The sequence below is a fragment of the Lobosporangium transversale genome (assembly GCF_002105155.1).
Source record: "Lobosporangium transversale strain NRRL 3116 chromosome Unknown BCR41scaffold_1, whole genome shotgun sequence".
In the NCBI taxonomy this organism is placed as follows: Eukaryota; Fungi; Mortierellomycota; class Mortierellomycetes; order Mortierellales; family Mortierellaceae; genus Lobosporangium; species Lobosporangium transversale.
In genome coordinates, this window is record NW_019028979.1 from 1,562,630 (window position 1) to 1,576,689 (window position 14,060).

A 14,060-nucleotide genomic window follows, 5' to 3' on the forward strand; every position below is an offset into this window, starting at 1 on the left:
AACATCCAAATTGGACTTTTCGTTTTCAACACTTTGGGAATAGACGATATGACCAATAGAATGTTCACGCATGCATCATCCAATTAATTTTTCAATCCAGACGCAAGTTGACAGTGCTTTGATCGAACAGATCTGATGACCTGGACCCTGCACAGGTTTTTTTGTCGCTACAGAGCGTGGTTCATTCTCAGCAACCTTTTTGCATGTATAGTAGAAAATAATCATGTTCCCATCGGCCCTGAGTGAAGATTCTTAAAATAAACTATACAACGAGATAAAGGTAGAAGAATGTTCGTCGCCGGCAAGGGTATTGTTCTTTCAGAAGAGTCGAGTCGGATTTCAAATAGGATCTTTCTTTATAATTTTCGCATGGCAGTGCCAAATTTGCAAGAAAATCTCCCTAAATGATCTTTGATACGGCTACTTTTGTAGACATCTACTTATTTTGGTACATGTACCATTAGGGCTCGAACCTTAACAGCACCTACGCCAATCAAATGTGGATCTCTATCACGCTTGCTAATGGAACTTCAGGACATTTATTTATTTATTTATTTATTTGGGTGCTCACTATTTAACTGTCTGTGTCTAACTGAGTTATTTTCTGTCCGTCTCTCCATCTAATTTCTTATTTCGTGGTCCGATTTTCTCTACACTCAAAAACCCTCCCGACCAGTCACTTCTTTTACCAAAAGCTTTGATCCTGTCAACTAGACCACGTTCCTAGTTCTCTGGCATGCGATCCCTTATACTTATCCAATAGGGAATACTTTCGGCTCTTTCTTTCTTTCTCGCTGGACAAGCCTGCAACGCACCCAGTACAAATTTCTGTTGGATATTTGCAAGGTGATCACCTTGCATACCACTTTGTTCTTATTTTTATAAATCCTCATCCCTTAATCTTTGATACTTTTTTTTTTTTTTTTTTTTTTCTGACCTTAAACCCTTGATAAAAGCTTTTCGGCCAGTCTATCATTTATTCATCCTCTTATCTTCTCACCCTCTTTTCCATCCTCTCTCACCCTCACCCTCTTTCCCTCCTCCTCTACTCCTCCCTCCTCCTCCACTCCCTCCATCCCCAGGCATTATGTCTATCTACAATATCAACACAAAGTTTGACAGTTATGAACTCAATGAGCGTCGTCGTGAGGCTTTGGCTAAGATTGACAATGCAGAGTTTGGTTGGTTCCACATTCGTGCATGCCTTGTTGCTGGTGTCGGTTTCTTCACTGATGCATACGATCTTTTCGCCATCAACCTGGTCACACCCATGATTGGTATGATCTATTTCAATGGTGCGCTCCCCTCTGATTTGGACTTGGGTATTAAGATCGCTGCTTCCATTGGAACATTCATTGGCCAAATTGGCTTCGGTTACCTTGCCGATCGTCTTGGGCGCAAAAAAATGTATGGTGTTGAGTTGATGATTATCATTGTCGCTACCCTTGGTCAGTCTCTCTCTGGGAATGGATATGTTCTTTCATTACCTGCTGCATTGATCATCTGGCGTCTCATTGTCGGTGTCGGTATTGGAGGTGATTACCCCTTGTCTGCTGTCATCACTTCTGAGTTTGCTACCACCAATCGCCGTGGAGCCATGATGGCTGCTGTCTTTGCCATGCAAGGTTTTGGTTACTTGACCACGGGTATTGTTACCCTAATCCTCCTTGCTGCCTTTAAAGACAGCATTATTGCTAACACACAGAACTTGGATTATGTCTGGCGCCTTCTCATTGGTTTCGGATGCATTCCAGCTCTTGTTGCTGTTTACTTCCGTCTTACTATCCCTGAGACCCCACGTTATGTCTTGGATATTGAGAACAATTTGAACAAAGCTGAACGTGATGTTGCTAATGTCTTGAAAGAGAGCCGCAACCACCTCCAGTCCGAGGACGATGCCAATGAGGGTATTATCTCCAATCCTGCTGTCGTTAAGGGCTCTTTCTCAGATTTTTGCTCGTACTTCTCCAAGTGGGAGAACTTCAAGATTCTCTTTGGTACCTCGATGGCCTGGTTCGCTTTAGACGTTGCCTTCTACGGCATTGGTCTGAATAACTCCTTCATTCTCTCTTCAATCAAATTCTCGGATGTCGAGGGCGATAACTTCAGTACCTGCTGGAATGCAGCTGTCGGTCAGATCATCATTGTCCTCCTCGGCGCCATCCCTGGCTATTGGGTCACTGTCTTCACGATTGAGCGCCTAGGTCGTATCAAGATTCAGATTATTGGTTTTGTCATGTCATGCATCCTCTTCTGTATTCTCGGTTTTGCTTACAACCCAATCAAGGATCATTCGGTCCCTCTTTTCATTTTTCTTTTTGCTGCCACCCAATTCTTCCAAAACTTTGGCCCTAACGCAACCACATTCATTATTCCTGGTGAGGTCTTCCCCACCCGATATCGTTCGACTGGCCATGGTATCGCTGCTGGTTCCGGCAAGTTGGGGGCTATCATTGCCCAAGTTGGTTTCTCTCATCTTAAAGACCGTGGTGGCCTTAACAACAACATCCCCCAGCTTCTCCAGATTTTTGCCATTTTCATGTTTATTGGCTTGGTTGTCACCTTCCTTATCCCTGAGACTAAGGGTAAAACCTTGGAAGAGCTTGCTAATGAACACGAGCTTTCTAGCAACTTTCGACAAGTCAACAACGCCTTAAATGACGACGATGATTAAAAACAGTATAAACATATACTTTTCGTGTTCCCTTTCTTCTCTCCCCTAACGCAATGTACTTGTAAACATAAAACAACCAAAAAAAACGTTTAAACAAATATACCACATTTCGCCTATGCCATAATAAATATATAACTTGTAATATAGATCAACCATAATTATATTCATCTATATCTTGTCTGCTACCACTTATTGTGTTTCATGCTTCTGCGACCCACATGGATGCTGATGCTGGATAGTTTAAAAATTAGGTTGCATTATGCAATCTTCAATCTATTCATCTCACAGGAGTCTAATTTCTCTACCGTTCAAGTGGAGCCAAGATGCATTTTTTTCACAAGTCTTAAAGCGATGGATCTTTTAAACAGTAACGCTAATTTTTTTTTTTTTTTTTTGAGAGCATTGGATTCGTTAGACATATTTATTATTGAGATAAGGGTGTGGTTGTGGTTTCCAGGAGGAATGTTTAGCTGAGTGTTGACAATATGTGATTTGAACCACGTGATTTTAGAGTCTGTTCGTTGTGCCTCTAATATGGGATCAAAGTGGGTCACAACAGATCTTCCTTTTTTCCAATCTCTTCTGACTGGTACATTGTGTGAAAATTTATTTGAGAGAGGGAGGCATAGCATCCATTGTCAATAGAGAGGATTGGATCCATTCATCCTATCGATCCATCATCTTATCAACGTGTTTCAGAAAAAAACTGTGTTCGCAACCATTGCCTTCATCTGCTATGATTGTTGTTACAGAGATCAAGGAGCAGGAAGCCTTAGTTTATCAAGGAAAAAGATGTTGCACTATGGCGCTATGATGACCTTGCATCATGAATACAACAAGCAGGAAAATAATGGAGATAAGATTGAAGCACATATACAGGATCCATTTGCGCTCGAGAAAACAATGACGGTTCGCCTGTAAAAAAACGATCTATTTAGACATCGTATACATCAATCTTTGCAACATGTTCTAATGGCATCAATCCGTTAAAAAACATTGAAACCGACTAAATTGTCAGAATCTAACCTCAGTAACTACCATGCCATCATAAGATGAATTTAACATCAGCTTCAACGACCAACAACCGACTAAAGGAAGCATCGATGGCCTGAGTTGCAAAATGTCCAACAGAATCTATTACTGACAGTGCACTTTCTGCTTATTATTATTTATTTATTTTTTTTGCTTCCATTCCTTCGACTCTTAAAAAAAAAAAAACGAACACCATTTAACGGGAACTTGAATTGTATGACAAATGGAAAACTTTTAAAATCGACTTGGAAACCGTCACCCCTGGATCCGTTTGATTCTGGATTATTTTTCTGTCTTGCAGACCATGAAGCACAACAACCAATTGCCCGGAAACGTATGTATCTTTTATTTTATGGGAATGATTGGAGAGAGTGGGGGATCTTTGGCTGTGCGAACCCACTGAAGCTGGATCTTTCTTTGTACAATGACCCTTGTTGCGGAAATTTTTTCCACTTTTCTTGCAGCTTCGGCATCATTGTATTTGAAGATGATAGACTGTGGCAAATTGTTTCTTCTGAAATAAGCTAATTGAGAGGATATATTGGGTGCAAGGATCAGATCGTCATTGAAGAATAGTTTCAGAGGATACTCACTATCTGTCCATTGCGAATTTTTATTATTTATTTGATAAATAGCACTTCCGCAAGGACTGGCAGAGCCGCGTCAAGGTCTGGTTGGACCAAGCTGGCCGCAAGAAGACCAGACGCATTGCACGCATCCAAAAGGCTGCTCGCATTGCTCCTCGTCCCGTTGATGGCTTGATCCGCCCTGCTGTCCGCTGCCCCACTGTCAAGTACAACACCAAGCTCCGTGCTGGTCGTGGCTTCACCCTTGAGGAGCTCAAGGTAATTTTTTCTTTTTTTTTTTTATCATATTGATTATATACGGAGGCAGCTGGATTATTACCAATACAAGATCTGGAATTGAATTCTCAGCATATTGTCAAACACTAAAAGGACACAGTCGAATGATGAGCGTGTCAACACTGGATTTACCACATGACGAATACACTTTGCAAATTCCTCAACTCTTGGAAATCTGTATTGGATCAGCAAATTCTTGGATAACAACGAGTCATGATTTTATTACAGCATGTCGACGGAAAACCGTCAATAAAGTACCTTATTCTCCTCAAACTTACTTTCGACTTGAAAGCTAACTCTTCTTACACTATTTTGTATTGGTTATTGATGTTTTCCTCCTGATTAGGCTGCTGGTATCCGTCGCAAGGAGGCTCTCTCCATCGGCATCTCGGTTGACCACCGCCGTCGTAACAAGTCTGAGGAGTCTCTCCAGCTCAATGCTCAGCGTCTCAAGGCATACAGGGCCAAGTTGATCGTCTTCCCCCGTAAGGCTGGCAAGGCCAAGGCTGGTGACGCTCAGGCTGCTGACCTCTCCAATGCAACCCAGTTGTCTGGTCCTCTCTTCCCTGTCAACCAGATCTGGCCCAAGGAGAAGGCTCGCAAGATCACTGAGGAGCAGAAGAGCCATTCTGCTTACGAGCAACACCGCAAGGCTCGCTCCGTTGCCCGCCTTCACGGTATTCGTGAGGCCCGTCGCAAGGCCAAGGAGGAGGAGGAGGCCAACAAGAAGAAGTAAATTTAAATGCAGGATATCTGTAGTTCACTTTACTTTTTTCTTATTAAAGCAAAAATCCTTCCGCAGTTTATATTTTTATTTAATGCTTGATTGTAAATTTAAACCATTTTATTATTTTTATGTCGTATAATTAGTTGTAAATGTGAGTTTTTATTGTGTACATGACTCGGTGATAGCTTTTAGACTATAGATTACGTGAAGTACTCCATGTGGTCCATTGGGCGAAGTCCGACATTTAAATGCGGTTTAGAATGTGTTAAGAAAGTGAGCCAGCCCTGGGTTCAAATCGAAACACCCAGATGACTGAAGTAGTTGGAGCTACCAAACAAAGAACCTTAGTTTCTAAAAGTGGATTAATATACTCCTCGTGGACTGATTCTTGTTTCAATTCTCTTAAAAGGAAGGATGTCCAGGCACACTGTCTTTCCATTTCTTTTTTATTAACAACATTCCTTTCAATTTAGAATCCACTTTGTTATCTTGATCAAGATGTTCCTTGTCCTGGGTTGAGACTCGCTCACATTCTTCCACAGTTCGCGTCATTATTACAGTACATAATTACAGTTCTTACACACACAGATACACATCCATATATCCAAAGCAAAGACAAGGGGCATCCAACATGCCTAACAACAACAACGATCCAATTGAAGTCGCAAGCGTAGTGAACAAGCAGGCTTTTGGAGAAAAATATGAAGTTGTCTATTTTGACAGCTTAAACTCCATGCCCCCTGACCATGATGATCCACAACAGATAAAGAAACAACAGAGTTTTCAGGGCTCTAGCAACAAGGACCTTGAAGTTGCCAATGATCATCCCTGCCAAACCAAAATATCAGCGATCCGGAGGAGGACGGCACCTTTAATGCTTTATATCGTGTCTATAGCACAGTTCATTGATATCAGTAAGAAGACACTCCACTAGTACCACGACTTTGGTTCATGTATCACAACATTGTTACTCATGTTTCTTTTTCTTTTTCTTTTCTTTTTTTATTGTTTTATAGTGAATGGATCTGCTATGGCAGTAGCTTTAGTAGACATATCCAAAAGCCTTGGCTTTGACAACTTCTCCACCCAGTGGATCATCAGCTCTTATATCGTCACCTTCGGAGGGTAAGCATACTGACAATTTGTGTTATTTTCCATAGATAATTTTACAAAGAATTTACTGGTATTGATTCCTATCCTTACTCCCTACCTTTTAGATTCTTGTTGCTCGCTGGGCGTACTGGAGACATATACGGCCATCGTACTGTCTTCTTGATCGGCCAAATTTGGTTCGGTCTTTGGTCCCTCGTTGTCTCCTTCTCCACCACTCCTGCTATGTTCTGTATCACGCGAGCCTTACAAGGGATTGGCGCCAGTATGAGTGTTCCAACAGCATTGGGTATCATCACTACCACATTTCCTGAAGGACCGAAGCGTACACGGGCTCTTTCAATCTTTGGTGGATTCGGTGCGGCCGGAGCTGTGATCGGTCTCCTACTCGCTGGTGCTTTGATTGCGTCCATGACCTGGAACTGGATTTTTCGATTCTCTGCAATATTCTCCTTTATCCTCTTTGGACTTGGCCTCCTGGCTATCCCATTACCAACCTCAGTGGAGAAGAAAGACGATCATAAGCCCAATATAGATGTCGCAGGAGCCTTAACTGTGACTTCCAGTCTAATCTGCATCATTTATTACATTTCCACAGGTCCTGCGATCGGTTGGGGCTCTGCCCAAACCTTACCCGTACTGGCGGCAGGCTTAGTTCTGATGGGTGTGTTTCTGTGGCTGGAAATACGCTCGGTGAGCAACCCAATTATGCCTCTCCGAATATGGCATCTCAAGAGCTTTCCATCTGCGTTTCTGGCTGTTCTATTTTTGCAGGGTCAATTTCAAGGATTTGTTTATTATTCGACTCTGATTTTCCAAAACGTACTGAGTTACGATTCGATGAAGACCGCACTAGTATTTCTACCACACAGTATTGGTGCAATCATTGCATTCGCAATCCTAGGCAAGATCTTGCCCAGGTGTCGCCTCAAGCCTTTCATATTGACAGGGTTTATGCTTCGGTGTGGGGCAGCTCTGATGTTTGCTTTTGTGAACACAAATACTTCATATTGGACGTTGCCGTTCCTTGGGTTGTTGATCCATGTTGCCGGATTGGGGACTTCAGTTCTGCCGGTGCAGATCACAGCACTAAAAGATGCTCAAAAGGAGGATCAAGGGGTCGTTGGGGGCGCTGTACTCAACAGGTATGCAGTTAGGTGCACCTTTGGGCTTGGCGATTGTCACAGTTATCTCAGAAAACACTGTGAAAAGTGCCGATAATCATCAAACAGGGATAGCGACCAACGCTTTGATGGAGAGTTATCGGAACGGCCTATTTGGCGTTGTAGGATTAGGTGTATTAGGCATGCTTATCTCTGCTTATCTGATCCCTAACAGCCAGGTAATGCCTCCTACAGTTACATCTGTGAGTACTCCAGCAGAACTCGATACAGCAATAGTAGCAACAGCACCGCCCGTATCAACCATGCCAACAACATCAGGCACATTAACAGCAGTGCCAACAGCAGTAGCTAAAGAGTCCACGGTCGAACCAACTTAACAAGAATAAGATGCCCATATTGAATGATAGAGTTAAAATAGAATGTATATAATGAAAAAAGATATTTTTTCTATTCTTTCTTTGTTTTTTTGTGTCTTTCCCTGGCATTATTTAATCGCTTCGTCAACGTCCACTACACTACTGTTCCATCTCGCGTTGAGCATGCTCCTCATCCTCAATATCTTCCCTCTTGCGACGCTCAATAAAGTCCTGTTCCAGCAGGTAATCGATATCTGAGACGCGCCAATTCCAATCAATAGGTGCTTCATCTGGTCGGGACATCTTCCTAGAGGCGACCATCTTCTCTGCTGGCTCAAAGAAAGGTGTTTCAAAGCGCACTAGCAAAGGTCTCCGGCTAAAGTCAGAAATCACATCTGTTCCTAAAGCCTTTGATCGGACAGTGTAATCGATCGAAGCATCGACTGTATATAGAGGTCTTAGTATCAATAGGCCAATAGTGATTTTAATGGTCCATACTGCATCATCCTGTAGTTATCACTTACACTCAACGTCCACTTTGATCTGTACACCTTCCATCATCATCCGTGCAACTTGATCTCTGGATGACATCTGATCGGTGGCTGCTCGGAGAGCAATGGTCAAGGTTTGCCATCTCCAACGGATGAACCCTCGAGTCGACCCGCTCTTCAACTTGGGACCCAAGTGGACCCATACATCCTTGACTACACCGTCATGGATAGCTGCTAATTTAATTGACAATTCAGAGTGGATTTCTTCTTGTCGCCTTAATTCAGTTTCGTAGCAGTCGTACAGCTCCTGCGACATCATATTGGTGAGAGCGTCACGGTTAACATTTGTTGAGAGTAATGGTATCAATTGATGAATAGCGAGTCCAGCTAAAAAAAAAAAAAAAAAAAAAAAAAAAAAAGAGAGAGAGAGAGAAATAGGTAAGGATTGCGTCAGCTTAAAATGATCGTTCTTATACAAATGACAGCGTAGTCATCATGATCACAACCCACCTCCTTGAAGGAATTGATCCGGATAGTATTCAGGCGAGGTGTTATTACGGAGCATCCTTTCACAAGCTGATTTACAGATCATGTATTGGATAGATTGAGGGACCAGGCCAAGGATAGACCAGATCTTTGGCGCTTTTGGGTAAGGGTAATGTGGTATTCTGGCCGAATAATTTGCCCCATCATAGAGCCAAGCTAAGATCAAACAATATAACCAGCGTGATTTGCTCAAGGTTAAAAGAACGGCTTGGACTTTCTTAAAAAGAGATCGCTTTTAACCACTATATATTTTATGTTTAGACATACGGAAATCATAAGCACAAGCTTGGATTTCTGCTTCTGTTGGTGGTTTATTATCTTCATCAATTATGGAGCCTGAAGCCTGCTCAGTCTTGATATGGTTAGACGATTCTGGTGGTGTTGGTTGTGAAGTACTGCTATCATTGAGATTTAGTGGACGAAAGCGGATAGGTGACATATGTATATGATGCGCCCAGACTGCTGGAAGCGCAATGGTTTTGCTAGGTGTTGTTTGGGCCAATGGCCATACTCTTCTGGCGATGAATGACATGGTCGTTAACAAAGGTGTGTCGTGCACAACAATGACATGCAAGACACGCAAAAAGAAAGACCCGACAAAGGGAAGTGAAAGTGTATGAGGGATTTTCCCAAGCCACTCTAGAAGAATGATTTATGTGTCCAGTGACATTAATTTGGATTCCCTCTTTCAATTCCACTTGGTAATAATTGGCGTAAATGCACAATGAGGGGGAAGACTGCTAAATATGATTATTCATAAACGCATCCATGGACATGATGTATGCATCCAACAGCCTATATCCATATGTCATCAACAATCGATCATCACCATAATCCTACCAGATATTTAATTCAGTTTACTCATGGAGAAGTCCACTTCAAGAATTCTCTTTTTTTTTTTTTTTTTTTTTTTTTAAAAAAAAAAGACCAGGAAATATATCTTGAAAACTATGAGTCAGTGTGGACCTGATGGATAGATTGCGCAGGATGACAATATCGCTTAAATTCAAATAATCAGGACCTCAAGTTTTAGTGATCAACATCAACATCCATATATGAGCCTTTTTTTTTTTTTTTTCTGATCGTTTTTTTTTTGGTCTTCGTTCAATCTAGTTCATTATGTCCGACTCGAAGAGTGTTCAGTGCTACGGCCGCAAGGCAAGTCTTTCTCATAATATTTAAACAGGAGGGGCAATAAAAAATATATCGACGTGTGATAAGAGGAGCAGGATTAACGAAGGAGTAGGAGAAGCAATATCATGGACACCATTTTACATGGAGAGACTATGATCACTTAGGATATTCATCTAATCTTGAGCAGAATCAATACGCAATCAACTTTTCGATGAATGCTTCTTGTGCTACCAACCTTGCTACTTAAGAAGGCCATGATTAGTGCAACTTGAAGATGACAAGATGTTTTGAGAATTTGCAATAGAGAACCATATGATCAATGATTCAGCATTAACCCGACACATGACAGTCAAAACACAAAGGCGATGATAATTATATTCTAAAGGCTTTATACATATAACACAGGACTTGACAGCAGAGACTATAAAGTGCAGAACAAGGTGTCGCCTGTGTATAATATGATATGTCTGCTTCACACAATGAGATTGACAGCAACTAAGGGCTATATCAGCAAGCATTCCCCGAAGCTTACTAATCAAAAGATGGAACAGGCAGAAGTCTGCTGGGGGAGGAGGAGGTCATCGCATCATAAACAGGAGCTGCTCAGCGAATAATCTTAAAATCAAACAGGCAGCCTAACCATAGCATTGTTTTGTTATTGTCTTGTGCTTGACGGGATTATAGAAAACCGCCACTGCCGTTGCTCACTGCAAGGCCGGCAAGGGTCTCATCCGCCTCAATGGTTCCCCTCTTGAGCTTGTTGAACCCGATATCTTGAAGTTCAAGGTCTACGAGCCCATCCTCCGCGTCGGCTCTGACAAGTTCGCTAACGTTGACATTCGCATTCGCGTCAAGGGAGGTGGACACACTTCTCAGATCTATGCTATTCGTCAGGCCCTTGCCAAGTCCATTGTCGCCTACTATCAAAAGTACGTCGATGAGGCCTCCAAGAACGAGCTTAAGCAGATCTTCCTCCAGTATGATCGTACTCTTCTCGTTGCTGACCCCCGTCGCTGCGAACCCAAGAAGTTCGGTGGTGCTGGTGCCCGTGCCAGGTAAATTCCATGGGTTGTTATATTTTTTTGCATCAAATGGTCTGAAAATTTTAATCAGGCGTTCTAACATTTACATCTTCATTTCTTATTTGAACAACAGATACCAGAAGTCTTACCGTTAAATGGTATCGACTCTTGGGGTTGGCGCGCGACTCATTTTTATTTGCAACCAGTTCAGGACATATGTGGAGAAGTCTCTTTTGGAGTATTTTTTCCTCTTTTCTTTTTGATCGTTCAGTTGTGAGTAAGAAGGATCGCTCTCCTACCAAAATAAAGCATCTTATCCATAACAGGAATTGAACAATCTTGGCATATGAATGCATCGTCTAGAGTAGTCTTTTTTCAGTAAAGAAGGTTGTAGATTTGTATACGAAACTACGTCACACAGTGCTTGCTAATCACGTGATCTCCAAACCAGTATGCGAGATGCTTAAAGTTTCACGCGTTTTTTTTTTTTTTTTTTTTTTCTTTTAGTGGCAGCGTTGATATATGATATAAATAATTGATGGGTTTCTTCTAAAACGTTTATAATTACGAGGTAGTGGCGCAAAGGCTAAGACCTTGATACCTCTCTGGACTTAATCAACTAGCCTATCCCTTGTACCGTAAAACGGGCAAATTTGTCCATTTGCCTTTCGCGGTTTATCCTATTATTTATGAGGTCCCTGATATAGGCACTTCCTCTCCCTTCGATAATAGCTTCTTCAAGGCTATCCATGAATGCATCACGATTAACAGGATTATTTTCCAGAAAAAACCTAAAAAAAAAATATGGAAATAGGTGGCAAAAAAAACACCGCAACATGTACAATATTTACGTGCTTTATTATGATTGCGGGCCAACAAAAGCTATCTGATTGCCTGGTGTACGAAATTCCAGTTGAAATAATCCCTTTGCCGATAGCCCTATTTAAGGTCCTCGTTATTATATTCAACAGGTTATGGAGGATAACAGTTTGAGAGCCTGCGTGGACTCCACACGGAGGGTCGCTATGTCCTTGAGGAATAAAAAGGGCAAGGGCAAAAGGGATAGTGACTCTTTAGCCTATCTGTTTAGGATCTGACGAAGAGTAAATGGAATATGGGGAAAAAATCAAGGACCAATTTTATGATCCTAATAATCACGGAATCGAAGCTTTCTTTAACTATATGGAAAAGAACTGGCTTGCGAAAGAAAAGAGATTAAGGTGGGTGGTTTTGTGAGAGAGCTAAGATAAACGGCGGTTATAAATGATTACTTCGATGAATCTAAGTTTCTGACACTCTAATTCATTTAATAGGAATACCAGCACGTAGACACAAACAACCTTCTGGAGTCTTGGTTCAAGGCTTTGAAGGCACACGCGTTGGATTATATTTGGATGGGTTCTGATCATTCTTTCAATCCTTACAGTTCGTGGTAAAGCTGTCCGCAGATTCTGGAGTAGAATATTCCGCTGCCGCGGACGTGGAGAGGGGCCTTCTTCAGTTATGTTCATGCCCCAACTCTTTGCAAGAACATGTATTTGGTGTCAAGGACCTACGGCGGCTTCGATGTTCAATATACCGCTGTCCCTTCACGTATTGAACATCAGGTCAAACACGTAGAGTTCGACTTTGGGTCCCCTCTTGAAAGCTTTATCTCGCTAGCTTTACTACGCAAGCTGAATGTGATGAGAGCTAAGGAGAAGAAAGAAAAGAAGAGAGAGAAGGAAGAGGCCACTGCCCAAGGGTTCGAAGAGTGTGAAGAAGAATTTATGGGCCTGTGGAAGAAGCTGGGACATATAGCATATAATAGGCAAAAAAGAAGGTGCACATTAAAGAATATGCAAGACTCAGTAGCAGATCTGAGTAATGTAATCGATACAATGGGTGTTCAAGGCTGAATAAACTGTGCGAAAAGACAGAAAGAGCAATAAATCAGCCAACCTCTTTGTTTTTTGGGCCAAGATTGTGCGACTCCTATTGTTTCCAGTGACGTAATAGAGCCAAGATTGTGCTGTACTCTCGTGATCTGATTTGTATTTATTTGTAAAGAATCATTCTCACTTTCCGACAAATCACATCACCACCCTGACATCAAAATGGCCTCTGGATACGGTTACAGCGGTGGTAAGACAGTTGCAAAGAAAAAAATAAACAAAAACGATCGTATTCAATGGAGAGCATGGAAGTACACAAATGCAATGGAGAAACTGGTCCAACTAACAATTGTGCCTCAACTATCTTTTTTCATTCATCTCAAAACATCCGAAATTCCGACGTTACCGGATTTATAATAAACTTATTGACTCTAACTGGACCTGTTGTAACATGTTTTTGCCTTGAACGACTGTTCATCCCCTGCGATCATTATTATCATTATTCTTTCCACTCGACCTTGATTTTTGGACACCCACACCACTCTGCCGACTTCGTTTGTTGAATCTATGATAAACAGGACGCAGCAGATGCTATCCTTTCTGGCAAGAGTTCCACAAATGCTACGCTCTGGCTGACAAACCCGAGGAGTGTGTTCTCCAGCGCGACGACTACCTTGAATGTCTTCACCACAGCAAGGAGGTAAGGGATCGAAAAGAGACTTGGCAACGACAGGATAAAAAAAAAGAAAGAGAACACTGGATTCTGAAGTCATCAATGGCTCCATGTTTTAATATGTGACGTTGATGGAATAATTTCATTTGCTGTTAGTATTGACGCCTTTTGCTTTTTTATGCGGGTGTGTTATGTGGCATGTGATGTATAGATCCTCCGCACAAGGACTGTTCAGAATGAGTATTACAAGCAGAAAGAGAAGCGCGCCAAGGAAGCTGCTGCTTCGAAGAAGAAGGCCGATTCCGCCACCGCCAGTAATGTACCACGGCTGAACGTTGTGGAAGAAAAGGCTAAGGAGAATGCCTCAGCATAGGACAGAAAATAGAAGATTGAGCTAATTAAAGATGAATAGCAGTGGAATATATGAACAGATT

General features: G+C 41.9%; 6 protein-coding genes across 6 annotated transcripts; 5 read left to right on the top strand and 1 right to left on the bottom strand.

Annotated features, from left to right (window-relative positions):
• Positions 1 to 924: 924 nt before the first annotated feature.
• BCR41DRAFT_344487 (phosphate transporter) lies at positions 925 to 2,828 on the top strand. Its single transcript, XM_022022521.1, has one exon. It carries the CDS (start codon positions 1,088 to 1,090, stop codon positions 2,672 to 2,674), a length of 1,587 nt encoding a protein of 528 aa, XP_021886736.1. The 5' UTR covers positions 925 to 1,087; the 3' UTR covers positions 2,675 to 2,828.
• An 845-nt stretch (positions 2,829 to 3,673) lies between these two features.
• Positions 3,674 to 5,388, top strand: BCR41DRAFT_10849 (ribosomal protein L13e). Its single transcript, XM_022019364.1, has 3 exons — positions 3,674 to 4,040; positions 4,342 to 4,551; positions 4,916 to 5,388. Exons 1-3 carry the CDS (start codon positions 4,011 to 4,013, stop codon positions 5,303 to 5,305), a joined length of 630 nt encoding a protein of 209 aa, XP_021886737.1. The 5' UTR covers positions 3,674 to 4,010; the 3' UTR covers positions 5,306 to 5,388.
• A 539-nt stretch (positions 5,389 to 5,927) lies between these two features.
• BCR41DRAFT_382931 (major facilitator superfamily domain-containing protein) lies at positions 5,928 to 7,627 on the top strand (the record flags this gene model as incomplete). The annotated part of the gene is made up of 3 exons (XM_022027397.1): positions 5,928 to 6,210; positions 6,313 to 6,421; positions 6,514 to 7,627. 3 exons carry the CDS (start codon positions 5,928 to 5,930, stop codon positions 7,625 to 7,627), a joined length of 1,506 nt encoding a protein of 501 aa, XP_021886738.1.
• Positions 7,628 to 8,045: 418 nt separating this feature from the next.
• Positions 8,046 to 9,455, bottom strand: BCR41DRAFT_391482 (hypothetical protein; the record flags this gene model as incomplete). Its single annotated transcript, XM_022028359.1, has 4 exons — positions 8,046 to 8,329; positions 8,411 to 8,764; positions 8,888 to 9,079; positions 9,191 to 9,455. The coding sequence occupies 4 exons, from the start codon at positions 9,453 to 9,455 to the stop codon at positions 8,046 to 8,048; spliced, it is 1,095 nt and encodes a 364-aa protein (XP_021886739.1).
• Positions 9,456 to 10,036: 581 nt separating this feature from the next.
• Positions 10,037 to 11,488, top strand: BCR41DRAFT_344491 (ribosomal protein S9). The gene is made up of 3 exons (XM_022022522.1): positions 10,037 to 10,081; positions 10,742 to 11,112; positions 11,213 to 11,488. Exons 1-3 carry the CDS (start codon positions 10,043 to 10,045, stop codon positions 11,232 to 11,234), a joined length of 432 nt encoding a protein of 143 aa, XP_021886740.1. The 5' UTR covers positions 10,037 to 10,042; the 3' UTR covers positions 11,235 to 11,488.
• A 1,658-nt stretch (positions 11,489 to 13,146) lies between these two features.
• BCR41DRAFT_344494 (hypothetical protein) lies at positions 13,147 to 14,058 on the top strand. The gene is made up of 3 exons (XM_022022523.1): positions 13,147 to 13,203; positions 13,532 to 13,653; positions 13,838 to 14,058. The coding sequence occupies exons 1-3, from the start codon at positions 13,176 to 13,178 to the stop codon at positions 13,997 to 13,999; spliced, it is 312 nt and encodes a 103-aa protein (XP_021886741.1). The 5' UTR covers positions 13,147 to 13,175; the 3' UTR covers positions 14,000 to 14,058.
• Positions 14,059 to 14,060: the final 2 nt, after the last annotated feature.